The sequence below is a fragment of the Centroberyx gerrardi genome, chromosome 5 (genome assembly GCF_048128805.1).
Source record: "Centroberyx gerrardi isolate f3 chromosome 5, fCenGer3.hap1.cur.20231027, whole genome shotgun sequence".
Lineage (NCBI taxonomy): Eukaryota > Metazoa > Chordata > Actinopteri > Beryciformes > Berycidae > Centroberyx > Centroberyx gerrardi.
In genome coordinates this window covers 26,564,190-26,582,620 of record NC_136001.1, presented here as the reverse complement: position 1 = coordinate 26,582,620, position 18,431 = coordinate 26,564,190, and the positions used below count along the sequence as shown (strand labels likewise).

At 44.2% G+C, this 18,431-nt stretch overlaps 1 protein-coding gene across 1 annotated transcript in view; it reads right to left on the bottom strand.

Annotated features, from left to right (window-relative positions):
- Nucleotides 1-18,431, bottom strand: part of adamts9 (ADAM metallopeptidase with thrombospondin type 1 motif, 9) — a 46,332-nt gene that overhangs the window by 13,584 nt on the left and 14,317 nt on the right. Inside the window, exons 17-28 of the mRNA XM_071915604.2 lie at nucleotides 17,359-17,525; nucleotides 16,965-17,094; nucleotides 15,650-15,776; nucleotides 15,148-15,358; nucleotides 14,852-15,016; nucleotides 13,853-14,014; nucleotides 12,306-12,425; nucleotides 10,038-10,145; nucleotides 8,767-8,934; nucleotides 7,002-7,250; nucleotides 5,620-5,781; nucleotides 5,080-5,256 (exon numbers count right to left, since the gene is read on the bottom strand). Coding sequence (XP_071771705.2) covers nucleotides 5,080-5,256; nucleotides 5,620-5,781; nucleotides 7,002-7,250; nucleotides 8,767-8,934; nucleotides 10,038-10,145; nucleotides 12,306-12,425; nucleotides 13,853-14,014; nucleotides 14,852-15,016; nucleotides 15,148-15,358; nucleotides 15,650-15,776; nucleotides 16,965-17,094; nucleotides 17,359-17,525 — 1,946 coding nt within the window. The remainder of the gene's footprint in view (nucleotides 1-5,079; nucleotides 5,257-5,619; nucleotides 5,782-7,001; nucleotides 7,251-8,766; nucleotides 8,935-10,037; nucleotides 10,146-12,305; nucleotides 12,426-13,852; nucleotides 14,015-14,851; nucleotides 15,017-15,147; nucleotides 15,359-15,649; nucleotides 15,777-16,964; nucleotides 17,095-17,358; nucleotides 17,526-18,431) is intronic.

Sequence of the window (18,431 nt, the reverse complement as noted above, 5' to 3'; positions counted from 1 at the left end):
TTCAGTCTAGGTCACCAATTTGATTTGCAATGTGCTGGACAGTGGATTTGTGTTGTCAATGATGTCAATGAGCTGTCTATTTACACAATCACAAAAGAAAAAAAACAATCTTATTGTCGAGGTTATTTAATCAAAGGGATATGAACTGTGCAATGGTAAGTCACAGTGTAATGGAGGGAATAAGATTATTCATTTATTCATTCTACAAAATACAGTGACAAGATGTAGCAGATGAAAGTGACAGTTTTCAATGATTTTGGTTTGTGCCATTAAATAAAGAAAACAAAATAAACCATATCAACATTGTGTGATTCCTTTTTAACCACATTATTTATGGGGATTGCTTCGCTTTATCTGTAATAAACATGGGAATATTTACGCTGTTTTCTATATATGATGTATGTGTCTTTCTATGAATATTGGGATTGCACTCCCAATAATGAATTGTAGCAAATATAACGTCTGCAGAGACTTACGAGATTGACTCCTCTCCATAGAGTAAGACACTATTGATGGTTAATGTAATAAATTAGCTGCTGACACACTGATCAAGGCAAAACGACTGAATGTGCCATACTGTATAGCAGCACTGACATTATGTTGTGATGCTATTCAGTATGTTATGTTGTATGTTTAGTGTTACTGGCCAATATGAACACAATCAAACATTTGTTTTACATAAACTGTGGTAAGCAGATCACACACATTGGTGGGACTAAGGTGGGCCATTACAGGAGAAATAGGGCTTTGCAGAAAAGGTTTAAATCATTAAAAGCAGGCATTTACGATCCTAGGCAGTCTGCCAGGCTGTTGTTCTATTCAAATGTCAGGTCATTCCTCAAGAGTTTTTATATACTCTTTAACAGGGCTTTCCAGCCATTGTGCTCAAATGCCCTCCTATTACCTTAGGAATCATAAACAGGTGAAATTAAATCACCACGCATTTTCTCAGTGCATTACCTCCCATGCACTCTACATTAACCTGGCCTACAAATTCTGTGGGGTTCTACAAATATGCAGAGCAATTAACTGTTACAAACATCACCTGCCCACACACTTGACCTTAACATTTCCCACTTCAAGATAAACAATTTTATTGATATCTAATTATGCTACATGCCACTGTCAGTGTCATTCACAAACCAGCTAAGCAATCTAATCTGATTATGCAGTTGACTTCTAAAGACAGTTCAGAAGACAATTTTGACATAAACACTAGAATCTGTCCTCGTATGGCCAGAGACAAAATGCATAATTCGAATCGTACAACTTTATTCACACAATGCAGAGAAACATAGCTTCAGTCAGCACCACGCAACATAGGCCTACCCCTAAATACACCACATTCCACTGCCAGTGCTGTGTCCGGGAATCCTGAAGAACAGAGTCTATCGGGCTCTTCCGGCCCTCAATAGATAACACGGCTTTTCCGTTTTTTTTTTTTTCCTGGGATCACAGCAATTTCCCAGAAGTCCGTCTGTGCTGATGAGATGAACCGGGAAGGGCCCCTTCCCAGATCAAACGTGACCCTTGACCCACCAATGCACCCCTGCATTGTCTTGCTGACGGCCCTTCATTCGAGTCACTGTCACCGGCCCCCCACCATCGGAACAATGTCATCAACCCGCATTAGCCCGGAGGAGAGGGGCCCGAGAGAGGGGCAGAGGGCGCTGGCGACTTCATAGAAGAGCACGCGTCGCCAGGCGTCCCAAAAAAAGCCAGGGTAGGCATTAGGAATGAATGAACACAGTAAATGAGATGGGAGGTCTACCGAGGCATTGTCACACAGAATAAAGATTTACCTTGATACAAAGAGCTTTGAACTCCCGGCACAGACAGTAAAAGCATAATTGCTCAAAGAGGTTAGTAGAGGCCCTGACCTCATAAAATAACAAAGATATTGCTCAGTGATTTGTGCATTTTCATTCAGCGAAAACAGCCCTTTGAAAAGACTAGCTGGGAGGACTGCTTTATAAGCTATTTGCCAGGCCTCTCTGTTGAAATATTCTCGCCAAATCCATAGGTAAAGCCCTAAATAATATAGGCCACTTCCACATCCATGTTCACACTGTAATTAGCTCAAGCCGGTAATCTTGAGTTAAACTTTTAAATTGAAGTGTACATAACATAGCCAAACCTTTTAACAGGGCTACAAAGTTGGAAGCAAAGCAGTAAGACTAGTAGTAATAAATGTTTTCACATGTCCGTTAGTGGTTCCTTGCAGCAATTATCTCATTTATTCCAACTATTTTCAGACTACTGTTCCGGGGTGTGAGTTACTGTCAGCTTTCCTCCTGAGAACTGCTGGTAAGTATTTAAGAGAGATAGGCTTGTTCAAGAGCGCAGATGGTTTGTGGAAATTGTTGGTATGTTCAGAACATTATTATCCCATGCCATAAAAGTTAACAATGTTCTACTTAAGGTATTATGTGCAGAAGTGCACTTCACAAATAAAATTATGATCATCAAGGAATATGGATGGTGGTAGATGTTTTAGGCCTTGATCTGGGCACTTGACATAAATGTTTTGTTCAAATAAGAATGAAAGAAGCCTTTAATAGTACCTCTACTTCACTTTAATCGTAACCTTTTCTGAAAATGAACAGAAATTCAACAAATCCATAAAAAATTAAATATTGACATGACATTATAATGAAGTAGCAATAAATACAAGTAATTACATAAATATACAGAAATGTTCTTGAAACACAGACTAATACTGCCATTTTTGAATGAGAGGCATAAAAAATACTTATTTCAAGAGCCTGTTGATATGGTGTTATGGATGTACTGTGCTGTACTGCTGTTTGCACCATGAACTTGGCCATAAAGAGTAAAACAGTCTAGAATCAAGAATGAAACTATGCAGGAATATTCTACAGCATAATAACTAGGATACTTTACTGATATGTAAATACTATGTTCTGAATCAACCTAGATCTGATCTTATGCTGTCTTACCGTCACACATGTGGGAGTCATTACAAGCGATAGTTCTCATTAGTAAACGATGTGTGGTAAGATATGTACTCACTGCTGTGTTAACAGGCCCTTAAAATAAGGTGTGATGTCAGTACAGACATTTATGACCAGGAGGAGACAGTCAACTGGGTGGGCTGCAGGCAAAAGCTGCCCCTAACCACAGATTCTGGATCAGTTTTCACTACCCCCCCAAAAGGATGGTGAGCAATACAAGGTAGAAGATGACACACACCCTGGATCTGTGCTTAGGGCCATCAACTGCACTGGACAGCCTCAACAACGCATGGTTAATCTTAGCCAGCAAAAATCCCTCCAGTGCAAGAGAGAGAGAGAGAAAGATACGGCAGGGGGGCAATCATAACAGAGACTGAGGTAGACACATTAGGTTGGCTCAGAGTACGAGCTCCGGATACAAAACACTATTAACTTCCCCTGTGGTCACAGGTATCGCGTGTTCAAAATACGACATTACAACAGGACCATTCTCTTAAAGTGAAGCAAGTTGTTTGATGGGTATATGAAGACACTTCAAATTTTTTTTTTAATCAAATCTATGACACACTTTCCATTTAGCTAAAGTATTTGATCAATCAACAAACTGCTCATGGAAAGAAATAAAATATACAAAAAATATCAGTATCAAAAAGCAAGGTGCCACAGTAAACACCTACCCGACCATAAATTTGATTGTGAATTTTTGATATTTTTATCTCAGGTCTCCCTTGTTTTGCCAAAGCACCACTGTAGTGTAGGTTATCATAGTTTAATGGCTAGTTGAGTTGTGTTTTGTTCCAAGTGAGGTATTGTTGAGCATAGCATATTTAGCAACTCCTAGTATTTACAAAGCAAACATTGTCTAACACAATATAAATATACTCATATCAAGCACCTTTGGAGCAGAGAGCTTTAAACCTATTGGTTTGGCCACACTAAGGAAATCTGGGTCAAAACCCTCTGCCAAACTGTAATACAATGGCTATTAGTTCTAATTACCACAAAATTGGTGAAACACTTTATTTTACAGTCCTATTACAGCAGCTATTTACTGGGTGTTTGCTAAGGAAGAATGAGACTGTGCTGTGATTTCTCCATTCTATTAAATGGACGTTTCAGGAGCTTTAGAGTCATTTCTGAGCCACACTACTGTTAATTTCCTTGCAGAACTGTAAAATAAAGTGTCAAATTCAGATTAGTAACTTCTGTCTAACAAACCGCATGTGCCTTGAGACAAATTGAATTCTTGATACAATAGCCAGTTGAGCTTTAGCATTTCAAAGATGTATACTTCTCCAAAGTACATAGCCCAAATATAGTCCCATATAGGTTGGTGCTTTCGAGGTTCATATTGGAATAACAGAATGTCCTGCGTAGCACCAAAAGTTTGGGGGTTATGGGTTATTCTTTGGATGATAACAAAAAACAAGGCATCGTATATTCCTGATATACAAAAACATTCATCAGTATTTGCATATGAACAACGATTGGCTAAGTGTGCGAATACAAAAAGCTAAGACACAAAATAAATCACTTTTTAAGGTTAATGCTATATACAAAAGATAAAAAAGGAAAAAATATCTTAAGTAATAAATTATCTTTAAAAACAATATTTTACAAACTAACTTTGATTGTGATACAAAGTGATCCTGAATTTGTCAATACTGTAACAAGGACCAACAACGGCTTTATGGTAACTAGACTGACAAAAAATGTTCTTATGGTCACAGCTGTCAATGAAGCATTTTGTCATGTTGTACTTTTTTGGCATATATCTTGTTAGTGTATCTTCAATGTTAAGTGCAACAGAGATAAGTTATCCAACTGTCTTGAGAGCGATGACCAATCACAGGCACCAGAGGGGTGGGATGGGGAGGGGATGGGGTTAAAAGTGAAGATGAAAGTGAAGATGAGTGTGATTTGTCCAGTGCAAAAGCACTAGCCATCCTGCCCCTTTAAGACTTGTGCGGCACTGTGTGTTTGGCTTGGTCATGCTTAAAACAGTTTAGCGCTGAAATTCCTTGTGAGATGGAAGAGTAAGACTGTTTGAAAAAAAAATGCGAGGGTGGAAAAAAAAGGTATAGAGTATTTTTTATGAGCGTACCGAGCTCCATGGGTCTGGGCTCCAGTGGGGGCTAGACGGGCACGACTGAGTATTGCACTGCTCGCGATCCGGTGGCTTGTCGTGGATCTCGCAGCTCAGATCATTGAAACGCTCGCCGTTGGGCCGCTGGCACGCCACCAGCCTCGTCTTTATCCCACCCCCGCATGGCTTGGTGCACTGCAGACAGCAGGAGGAGAGGTTGTGTGTAGAGACAGGTATGGGAGAAAGGTGTGTGGGTGTGAAGAAAGAGCTGGGGCAGTTGTTTCATCTGAAAATAGATCTGGCTTGTGTGAACAATACCGACTGTGAGCAAGAGCTCTAACTGGCTTCTAATGCATTTACAGGCCTCCACACAGAGCAATTTCAAAAACAGGCACAATAATCATTCAAAGGGGAATGAGAATCCCAACGTTTTCTTGAATTTAATACTTTCTCTCAAACCTAGACCAATATCTGCCGAGCACACCACAAGAGCGAGTGTGAGCTGTAAGCCGGTGCCCTGAGTACAGCTGTAAAACTAGAAAATGGCATTTCTCTTACCTCTCCCCAGTTGCCGTAGATCCACTGCGGACAGGGCCCGGACTCACAGGAGCGTTGCTCGATGGGCTTGGTGCGCTCCTCACAGTTGTTGGCAGAGTAGCCGTTCTCGTCCTGGCACACCACCACACGCCGCTGAAAACCTCCGGCACATGTGCTGGAGCACTGACGTCACAGGGAGAGGAGAGCACGCTGTCAGTTAGATGTTTCCCACACACAGGTGCACGGAGTAGCATAGGTGTAAATGAGCCCCAAACAGATATACTGTATAACAATCAGTTACACAGACACACAGTGACGTACAAACACACACAGACAGGAATTCCCAGCCACAAAACAGTAAATTAACGTAACAGGAAATACACACAGTACACAGATTAATGAATGAACGTGCACTACACACATTTTGTCCCCCGCGAATACAAAATGGCACCAATTCACCGAACAATACCAAGAGTAATCTCAACAATGCAGAATGACCGACCATGTCTTAGTGCTATATTAAAATACATATCCTCAGGATAGAGGAAGGAAGAGTCACCAGAAATAACTTTCATCATTTCCCAGAATTATTTAAAAGGCCAAAGTTATTTTGGGACAGAGATTATCGCTAACCCAGTTTTAAAAACCAGCTGAACAATACAGAGAAAGAGAACCACGGGGGGGAGCGGCCTCTGGCTCTCAGGTCACGCTGTTCTGCGGCGTTACATCACATTGGCTATGGCCTCACATTAAAAGAGAGAGCAGGGCTTAGAGAGCTTAGCTTCAGTTCAAGAAAGACAGTTACCAGGGTGAGTTTAAAAGACGTACATAGAAATTAAATAAGCAACACCCTCCATTTGGAAACAAGTCATCACAGTCGAGATGTAGTACACACCGGTAGTTATGCACAGGGTGTGATTACAGGGGGATAAGGGGGATGGTTTCTCCTGGCCTTGTTAGCACAAACTGTTACATGCATTTTCCTTGTGAACGCGATGATTTACAGAAACAGATATGGGGCAAAACAATCTGCCTAAGGAAGGAGAATAGCTTTTGCACTGCTGAATGTTAAGCGACCAGAACAACATAAAAACAACCTGCTGAGCATCCTCCTTCTGCAAACTATGGCCATATACTACTAGACAGTGTTTGTCCAAGCCTGCATCAGAACCCAATAATGAGTTGTAGGAAGAATAAAATCGTTCCCCAGATTATTATTAAGAAATTAATTCCATACTTTAATGGCTTATGTTGTATTGCCAAAGCCTTCCCAAGTCCCTGCAACACGAGGGAAGCAGAAAATACTACGTTCAATCAGGGTAAACAGGAGAATATTTCAAACCTCGGTCCCCAGAGAACTAGTTTGTAAATCGCTGCTAATATTTGTAAGTAAGATCCCTCACCGCGCCCCAGGGTCCGGTCCGCCATTGGTGGGCTTGGCTCCGGGGCAGGTTGTTCCTGGTGCCTCCGCTGGGCGAGGACGGGAAAGGCCGGGAATCGCTGGAGCGGGACGGGCACTGGGACATGGCACAATCCTGCTCCGTGGTGGGACGATCATCCGGGTCACACTCACTAACATTCACTTCTTGGTCACTGAAGTTGACGCACAGCACCTGTCGTGTGGTCTTCCCCTGGCCGCAGGTTACTGAGCACTGAGACACACACACACACACACGCACATATATACAGTATATATATACACACGGATCAATCATAAGAATGAATCATGTGAATGAATACACGTCCACTCTCAGAGTTGCAGTGCCATGTCTTTAAACCTTAACATTAGCCTCAGGAACAAAACAAAACACAAAACTCATCCCTGTCAAAGGCGGCAAAAAATATCACTGCAATTTTCACCATATTTACTCCTCAAGCCAGACTTAGCAAAAACTCATCTGAAAACTGACTGACGGTGCAGTATCTCCTTAAAGGACCTTGACCCAAGCACACATCTCTCTCCCTTCAGGAACGTAACACAAAGCAGATCTTCTGCCAAGCACTAACGCTGCTCCAATTAGCTTCTCCCTAGCAGAGTCCACTTTCTCGCTTGCATAAGGAGATCTATTATACTTATGCAACAGCTGTCTACTCTGAAACCTAGCCTGGGATTACATTGTCCAGAAGTTTACACTGTAGTGTCACAATGTTAGGGATTTCACATGGTTAAAGACACTGTACCTAGACTGGGCAGTAGGGAATTCCCGAAAGAGGGATTTAAAAACATAGTATGATGTGATATTATTTGATGCTGTTGCTGGATTACATACAGTAGGTCATATAGACCACTATGCTGTGGTGTTGATCTAAATCTCTGTTCAAAAACAGGTGTGTGTGTGTCTGGGTGTGTGTATGTGTGTGTGTGTAAGGCTGGGGTAGGTCTCATTGGATCATATGCGGCCTTGGGATGAACTACTTCCTGTTTGGGGGGTCAACGAGTGTCTTTGGCATGGTGGTGTGTATGTGTGCGTGTGTGCGTGTGTGTATGTGTGCGCATGGTGGCCAGAGCTGCAGTCTGGCTGCACTGTATCACCAGCACTCTGTTTGATGAGAACCATCTGTAAACAAGACTGGAGCCCCTCACTGCAGCCCCTCGCATCTCCCAGCTTCAGACTCTTGTGCCTCACTCCAATTCCTCTCTCTCGCTCTCTCTCTCTCTCACACACACACACACACACATACACATAGACACTCACACACAAACACACTCCCTCTCTAGCGTCATTCCAGCCCTTTACCAGGCCTCAGTACACCCTTGCCTCCCCGCCCCCGTCTCCACATCCCTGCATACACAAACATCTATATACACAGCCTGTGCAGACATACTGATTGTCAATGGAGGTGTAAAATAATGCAGACTGATTATCAACACATGGAAATAAATAAGCCTCGCAGGAAGAATAACATCTGCTTGGCAATATTCATTGCACAATTAAAGTTAATCAACAACGCAGTCTGTGTGTATAATGAGCTGCAGATCTGAGGGGAAATGTTAACAGATTCAGCAGCAAAAGCCCTTTTCAAATATTTTTTTCAGATTGTCAAACATAGGTTCAGCTAAAGTAAATTTAGTTGCAGCAGCTTAATAATTTGAAAATGTTAATAAATGACCAGGTCACCAGGTCAAATACCACCCAATAAATGAAGATGATGTGGCGGTTTCCTTACCGAGGTCCATTCCAGCACTTTCCACTGTCCGCAGGCCACTACAGAGCACACTTCTCTAGCGGGGGGTTTTTGTAGGTGGGCACACGCTGACTCCTCTGCCACCCCACCCTGGTTGTCACGGCAACTCACGTAGCGCATCCGTGTTCCTTTGCCACAGCTGGCGCTGCACTGTTGTGAATAGGAGAAAGGTTAAAGGAATAGTTCACCCAGAAATGAAAATGCGGTCATTATCTCCTCACCCTCATGCCAGTGGAAACACTGGTGAAGTTTGTATGTCAATATAACACACAGCAAGTTTGCCAGGACTGCTCCATAGCAGCCTTCTCCAAAACAACTGGAGTGAATGGAGATCAAAAAGGGCAAACAATGACCATAAAATTACTCCAAACAGCATAGTCCAAGTGTTTGGATTATGCTGCGTTTTTCTACTGTTGTTCTACACCGCGCCAACCGTCACAACAGTAGCAAGCAGATGCTGCCCTCAAATGCTGTCAGAAATATTGTAATTATGGGTAGAGTGTGCTTGAATGACCGAATAAAGTGATAAATACAAATGGGAAAGTCAAATTTTACATGATACCCAAGATGCCAAGATATGACATTCTAACTCTTTGTTTAACTTTTAGGTGTCACGAATATAGAACAACTTTTAGCCATTAACTTACTAGGTAATTTGTGTAAGACATAATTGATTTTGTAATATTAATTACAAAACTGATGGGAATATTTGACTCTTCATTCTGCTGTTGCAGCTCAAAGTAGCTCTGTACCACTTGGTTTCTAAAATAGTCACCAAAACAGCTACTTTTGTTTCAAGGTTTTGTTATTTCTGACTAAAAAATACTGCAATACATGACAAGTTGTATTAACAATAGTAAAACTCAGAAGTACGAGTTTACGAGGAGTACTTGAAGGCAGCAAGACTCCACCAGATCGCTTTAGGGTGAGCAGAGCTCCGTGAATAGGGAAAATCTAGGAGGTAATGAGGTAATTGTTGGACTTTTGGGACCACAGTGCAATCGTTTGGCTTCAGAACACTTGGATTACGCTGTGTGGAGTAATTTTATGGTCATTTTTTGTCCTTTTTGGAATTCTGGAAGCATTTTTGGAAGGCTGCCATGGAGCTGCGCTAGCAAACTCACTGGGTGTGATATTGACATACAAACTAAAAACTAAAATAATGACATTTTTTATTTTTGGGTGAACTATACTTTAAGAAGCTGAACACTAACAGAGAGACAATGGATTGGCGATGTGGTAGGAAAACCAACCTGCGTCCAGGAGCCGAACCGCCACTGGGTTTTGTGGCTCTGGTGGGAGGGGACTTTCGTCCCTGGGGGAACAGGGTGGCTGCTGGGACACTGGGCCAGTTCACAGTCCTACCAAAGGGAATACACTTGTTGATTAGAAACAGTGATCAATAAATTAAAAGCAAAATCTGAATATTAGAAAGCATGAATATTAGAAACAACTCTTCTGACATCTAGCGTCAGTCATTAACAACTAAAAATATATTCCTTCAGCCATATATTTGAGAGTGGTTGTGTTTCCCGTCAACCCTTTTCCCCCACCTTACCAAAACAACGTGAGCAGGGTCCGCCCCGCCAGTTCAAACTATGGATTGTGGCATTAAGCCGCTCAGCATAAAGCCCTGATCCCTGTCATAACAGGTCATAGTGGAGTGGTATTCAGGGCTCCAATGCCAATGCTGGCGTGGTTCTAAACTCCTCCCCACACCCACCCCCTTGTCCCTCACCTTCCGCCCTTTCCTCCCCCCCCCCCTCCACCCCTTGCCCTCTGGTGCCCTCTGACCCCCAGTCTCTGGGGGTGAGGGCCTAAATCAGGTCGCACAGGGTCTGAGCGGGCTCCACATTCCACACTCCGCCTCCCAGCGGAAGCAAATAGGCCCCATGGCAGCGGGAAAGCAGCTGTACGCCACACAGCCTTACACACACTCTGTCCCTTTATACATGTAGAAACTCTTAAAATACGACTGTTAAAAAGTCATAGAAGTAGCCACACTTTTCTGCAGTTATGTGGGTTTATGTGTATGTATTACAGCAAATGCGTTTACAAAATGTATGGTAGGCCCACAAAGGTGTTCATAAATCTTCAGTCTTTCTCCCAACCATGTGTGGAAACATTTTTTCTTCCCTTTTCCCCTCATTGACAACTCAGGGAAAGCATCCTTCGCCCCATCTCTCCCTTCCCTGAGCTCGGCCCCCCATCCATCCTTCCATCTTTCCCTAGCCCCGGCGTGTCGGCTGGTGGTTGGATGGGCAGCCTGGTGGCCCACTTCATGGCTGGCTGAATCACAGCGAGGTGGGGCGACTGCTTCAGGGTCACTGGCTCTGCCGGCCCAGGCACCGGAATTAAGAGCTGCTGCGACTAGAGGGGGGCCTCATCCTGAGTCTGCATGCTCAGCCCTCTGAAATGGGTTTACGCCCCACCCTGACCAGACCAAACCCCCATCCAGCTCAGAATAGGTTTCTAGGCGTGTGTGTGTGTGAGTGTGTGGGTATGTGTGTGTGTGTGTGTGTGTGTGTGTGCACAGACACACAGTTTCACATTTTCAACCCTAAGCCAGTGAAACTCTCCAACAAATGAAAATTGCCGAATCTACCTTCCAAACCAGTGGATGGAAGGGATGGGAAGAAACTACTTGAAACTGTAGCGACTCTCTTCAGCAAGGCCGTTAAACGTATTGGTAAGTAAGTGGTACACAAAAGAGGGTCCATAAAACATTGCTCCGTCTGAACAAGCACATCTTTGAAGAAAGTCCATAAAGTGAAACCTGCGCTGTTAACTGTGAATTATGATTATTTAGGGCTTGCAGTCAGGTCGACTCTCTAAAAACGTCCAAGAACAGATGTCTCAGCTAAGAGGAGTTTTAAGGCTAAGGCGAGGGTGGGATCCAAACTAACAGTAAACACTTAACAGACAAGCATTAGTTCTGCCAGACTAAAAGTGTCTCTTATGTAATGAAGGCAGTTTTTCAAAGAATAACATTGTAATGTTTTTAGCTGCTTCTCCATCCCTGTCCTATGTTAACAGTTACAGTACCTTCTACCTGGAGGCTAATGCCAGTTCAGCTTGCCCCCTCACACCAAGAAGGACCTCCTGCAGCTCGTAGGCTTTGAGGGAGTCTGTCAGAGAGAGACAGTGCCAGCTGTGTGTCTCCATGTGGGGATAGTGAGGCCGGTACCACCCCCCTCCTCTGGCTTTCTCTCTAGACCAGACTAGATCAGACAACATGGCCTTATTGAGACCAGGTGGCAATGAAACTGATGTGCTTGTGAAAGTGTGTGTGTGTGTGTGTGTGTGTCTGTGCCTGTTTTGAGTGTCTGTGTGTGAAGGTGGATGCTTCCTTCCTGCCTCACAGTATGGACCCGTTTGAGACCCAACCAAGGAACAACCCGCCTCTGTTCCTCTCTCAGCGAGAGAGAGATAGAGAGATTGTGGGCAGTTGCGGGAGAGGAGAGGGAGAGAAGGGGTTAGAGAGATGGAGAAAAGACACAAGTAAGAAAGGACTTTCTTACCTGGGTGTCAGTGGGCCGGGTGGCGGCGTTACATTCAGTGTCATCCATGACAGCGCCGTAGGAGCCCACCACACACTTCACCGCTCGCATCTGGTAGCCTGGCCCACACGAGGTAGTGCACTGGGTTCACAGAGGGAAAAAGAAATGGGATGGGGGGGGGAGTGGTGGGGGAGCATAAGTAAAAAGGAGCCAAAGAGAAAATGGAGAGAAAGACAAGAGAGGCAGAGGAAAAAAAGTCTGTTCATTTAAGCCAACAAAGCAAATTTTCCCCCAAAAAATGGATAAGTGAACCTCAACAACAAAAAGCCTTCTTCTCTTCCCTCCACTCCCCTGGCAAGCATCCTCAGCTCAGTGCCAAGCAGATAAGAGTCTCAGAGATCATAATGCATGAGTAACTCATCTACATTGCACTGTCGTTTTTTCCACTGTAGCCAAGTCGGTGGGTACACTACCCCGCGCTCTCTTCTGCCTCGCTGGCTCCAATGAAACAGGGTCAAACTTGTGTGGCGGCAACTTCAGCTACCATTCGCCCACGCTTCATTAAACGGCTTCAAATATACCTTAACGTGAGCATGTCCCCTGATGGTATGGGGGACACATTTTTGGGCTGGGGCTGTTTGGTTCTCTGTGTACACATACACACATATGTGTAAGCACACACACACACACACTCACACACACAGATTGTTGCCTTTTTAGGTTACAGCCTTGATCATCTATTTCCTCAGATATGTATATGCATAAGCCTCTGCAAAGCCTCTGTAGAGGAATAGGACTACCCAGATTGTCTACAGATTTTGTATGTTTATTTTGGCAGGCCGGCCTATCTGTCTAAACAGGCGAGTGAATAGGGGATAGTGCTAAATGACAAGCTTAGCTTATCTATGTCCTGCCATTGGTCTACATCTGGGGAGAATTCATCGGAGAAGTAACAACATTTGTAAATGTCAGCCTCTGTGCTGCTTCCTATCCAACTGGACAGACTTCTGTGTTAAACTATGAACCCAGTGGCTATTTATCATAGATAGCAGAAATAGCATCTTGGAGGACTTATACAGAATACACTACCCCATTTTCTAATATTAGAACCATATCACGCACAGATGTACTATACAGTGACAGTAACACATTATACAATCATGACAGTATGTCCTGAATATAGCCAAACCTGGGAGTTTTGCAGATACAGGCTTAGCTCTCATATAAATTACTGTACGCCATGTGGTAAACAGGCCAAGCTTAGCACATAAGTAAAGTATAGCTCATGTCCCTGTAAGGCTAAACAATGCTACGTTTCATCATACACCAAACACAATAATCTGGCCTTTTTGCTATTTTGGAATGAAAGTGTCTCTTGTTTTGGTGCACTAATGGAATAACACTAAACATTAAGTTTGGTGTTATTGGTCTTGCCATCAAGTGTAAGATTGCATCACTCCCCCCTCTCCCCCCATCATTGACCATGATATACTGTTGGACCAACTCTTGACAACCTTACACCAAAGATACCATACACCAACATTACTGGTAACACCGGGGCAACTCACCTGTCCCCAGGGTCCGACCTGCCAAGCCGCACACTCCTGCTGTTGGCATGTCTGCACCGACTCAGGTTTAGACGAGTCACAGAAGCGGTCGTCTAGACGGTCCTCCCCAAACTGACACCATGTCTGGCGGTGCTTGTAGCCTTTCCCGCAAGTCACCAGGCACTGTAAGGTACACGTTTCAAGTTTTAGACATAGTACTTACACTTGCACTGGCTGTTACCAGTCTTTGAGCTGGCTGGCATTCTAGTTCACAGTTGCTTGACAGATCATGAACACTTGGTCCTGCGTAAAGCAGGATATGAGGATTTCAAAACAAAAGGCCTTTGGAAGGGGCCAAAAAACAGGGCAAGAGTGTTTGTTTATGTGTGTGAGTACAGTGTATATGTATACAGTACAGTGTGGGTGTTTGTATTTAGGAGCACCACATGGGAGATCTGAAATATTTCTGGAATGCTGCCCAAAGCCTTGCAAGCTTCTTGGTCTAGAATGTGTAAACTGTGCAGGAGTTAAGTCTGATCTAACCCTGAAAACACTGGTTTCCCAACACACAGCGCAGTGGAAGGTGGGGAGTAACTCTCCCTAAGCTAAGACATACATGATCAACACTGGGATTTCACATTTGACCCAGATCACTGCGGGCCTAAAACTATTTACATTTGGGATGGTTCCTCTTTACATTAACTAAACCCAGCTACATAAACACCAGGAGGTCTCCCTCACAGATATATGCACAAGTCTTATGTAACTCTATCTACACACATTACAGAAACTCACAGATTACTTAGTCACCACGCTCATTCATTAGGATGTTATTTATCTATCTATCTGATTAAGTGGTGAAAGTATGCACATCAGGTAAACATTTAGTGTACACCTAGGGTAAAATACCAATTATTGGATATCTCATCTACTCAGTTCACTTAACAACAGATTACAGATTATAAGTACCACCAAAGTGACATCTGACCAGTCTTCCACTGGAGAACAAACCAAACTGACCTCAGACCAGTCGCCAGTCTTCCATTGTGGACAGAGGAATTCATTGCAGGGTTGGACGGCCAGCTTGTCCCTTTGACTACACTTGCTCTCATCGGCGCCGGTCTCGGCTGCCTTTCCACACACTGCCCCTCGACGGCGGGTTCCCCCACCACAGCTCTTGGAGCACTGCAATACATGCATTCTGGATATCAGCAAGTTTAAACACATACACATGACCTGTGATAACCTCAGACATACAGGTCAAACATTAGGATTACGCTCACACGCAAAACCCGCGCTTCCCACAACAGTCTCACCTCTGACCAGGATGAGTACTCCCAGCCACCCGGGTTACAGTCTCCATGGCAACTCTCCTTGTCATCGGGTTTGCGCTGGTTGTTACAGTAGCGGTCATCCACCTTCTGGGTCTTGCTATCTGTGCGGCTGATTTTGGCACAGTAGATTTCCAGAGTGCGGTATCCCAGGCCGCACTGGGCCGTGCACTCACTCTTCCGGGCCACGTGCCACCTGGGTCATGGTCAAGGGTGACAGGTTAGGGATAGGGTCAAAGAAGTCTGCTCAGAAGTCCTACCTGACAGATTTCTTGAGCGAGTGAAGGTGATTGGAAAGGCTATGAGATAAAGTGATGGAAGGATAGAATGATTTGGAGTGACAGGTTTGGTAGAGTTAGGAAACAGAGACAGACTGCTGATTGGTTGATTGGACTGTTGAAGGTTGGTTAAAATGATGGAGTGATACAGTTAATGAATGGTGAGGTGGACTGACAAAGCGAGAGAAGAACAGAGAGGTATTACCCACCTTAGTTCACATTCTGTGTTGCAGGGTTCGGTGATCACGACAGGTCTGGCTGTGCCGTGACACCTCTGGTCTGACACTACCACCCTGTCTGACTCTCTGTTACAGAGAATCTTCCTCTTGCGCTCTCCTGTAAGGACACAATGACACAGATTTGGACACGATGTAAGGATGAAAGTCAAAACTCTCTCCTCCAATCTTTGAGTGCCCTATACCTAACAAAAGTTGCAGCAACAAATTTTTTTTTTTTTTGTTACCCTTTACGAACAAGGATATAAAAGAATGTTGCTAAAATGTGTGCAGAAATGCAGAAGTGATGTGTGGACTTTTTGTTGCATATTTTCGACCTGCTCTTATTTGAGGAGAACTGAGCTTGCTCCCTTTGCATGACATTCTTTGACGAGGAATCGAGAGGGGAGGGTGCAAAGATTCATGGCGAGACTGCGAGTTGCGAGCTCGGGTTTCATAACTTCATCGCAAATAAAATTCCAGCAGGCTTCCATTGCTGGCTGTCCTCAGCATCTGATAGATCCTGCAAGTGGTTATCTGAGTCGACACACCAGCTTGCTCAAGTACAGTGTAAATCATCAAAGGGTCATGATGAATACCAGCAGCAGTGTGTGTGTGTGTGTGTGCTTCTTCTTGACTCTGTGTCGACATCCCTGGATTGAATCACAGCACACCTAGTGTACAGTAGGAGAGAGTGATTTCAAGCTCGTGCGGTTCCTGGAAACAGATTCTCAATCAGCACCTCATGTTCCCAAGTTTTGCAGCCCAGTGCTATGAGAATGTACTGTGTCCCAGCACTGGCAGAAACTCCACATAAATCACAAGCACATCACATTGTAGCTGTTTATCCTCCTGTGTGTGAACCACTGACAAACTCTTTGGTTTTTCTTAGAAACCTACTGTTGGTTTTTCAGGCATGTCAGTGTTAAAGGATGGAGAAAGGGATTCACAGACAAAGCGCTTCTAAGCGATTTTTCAAATGTTGGAGTCATAACACATAACAGGTTTTTGAGTTTACCTGCAACCCACCTCTACACGCCCACGTACTCCAGCATGGTTCTCAGTCAAGACCAAAAAAGCTACCTGCTGCAGTGTACTATGAAGCACAACTTTGATAGCTGGTTCCAAACCAATAATGTCTAGCACAGACCTGTCAAGTTTGGTCAGTCAATCTGCACAGTCCCATGCCTCTGTCTCATCCGTTCCCACGTCTTCTCTCTCTCACCTTTTCTCCCACTGCTCCATATTTCATTTACCACCCCCGTCACCTTCCTCTGTCAACCCTCTGCCCCCCGCCCTCCCTCCTCACCTTGGCACAGGCGGCTGCACTCCTGCCAGGGCCCATAGGCGTCCCAGAAGAACTGCTGAGGTTTGTCCTCTATGGGGATGTTGAAGGAGTACCTGACGTCTGGGTTGTAAAGGTTCCCCACTGACAGCACCTGGGGCGAAACGACAGAGCAGTTGCAGGCCGGTAGATGAGCATTATATTACAATAAGATTATGAGAATATCCTTATTTTAAAGTTTCTTACATCCCAGATTATCATCAAATAGCACCACATTTTCTACTGAAAAATCCCAGAGGTCAAACATGTTGGAGCATCCAAAACATCTTGAGTGTCACTTTTGCTGCTGCTTCCAAAACCAGTCTGGCTTTGCATGCCCTGCATAGCACACTGAGCCACCATGATATGGACCATTTACCTGAACGATGATCTCCTCCTCGATGCGGTCGGTGCAGTTGATCCTCTCAATGACATGGTCAGAGCCGCTGTACTCGATGATGGCGTTTCCCACTTTGATTTCCCTTTTGAACATGCTGACCACAAACTCTCCATTAAGCAGGAACTCTCCACGGCTATTTGAGACAGCTACAGGGAGACAGGCAACGACGGTCACTCGCTGTACATGATCGCACTATAACAGAGGGCCAGAGTGAGTGGCATTTGATGCAAAGCTACCACATTGAGCTCAACCTATCTTTGCTCAATCAGCAGAAAAAACTGCAGAAAAAATATATTATGCACAGTGAAAAGATGAAGTTTTAGGCAATAAACTATACACTAGAGCATCAGCTACTTGAAGAAGACAGACTTATTCGCCTGTAAACAGCGACAGAGCAGCTCAGCACAGTGGCTGATGTTTTCATTTACAGTAAGGCATACAGTAGGCAGCAGAACAGCCTTATTGGGGTAAAATAATCCTCTATTCCCAGAGAAGTCCCATCCAGGGGCCTCCTGTTCTGCTCAACAGCCAGTCTGCTGCATTCATTCACCCTAATGCGATTATGGAGCTAATTTCCTGCCTTTACTTTCCTCGCCATTTCACACATTACACTAATATGACCGCGGAGACCGGCCCTCATTCCCGCAAAATCAGACCCACCTTAGTCCCCACTCTGGGCCCCTAATGACTGCTCCCATACACAAAACACACACATACAAATACACACACAAGTAAGTGTGACACATGAAAAAGCACGGTCAGCTACAGTGCTTGAGGTCTTGCTTGGAGGCATCCATTCAAGCAGGCGGGCAAACAAATACACACACAGGACCAAAAAAACATACATACATATATATATATACAAAAATATATATACACAAAACACACTCCCATACACACACACCCGTTGACCTCGATGGAATGGTACCCCGAGGGCTATCTTGAGCTCTGGCTCAAGTATTAGCATGTATATGCCAACTCCCTACGACTGTAGCTTCACAAGACATTTACACTAATAGCTGCCACATCCACACCGACAGACAGACAGCCAT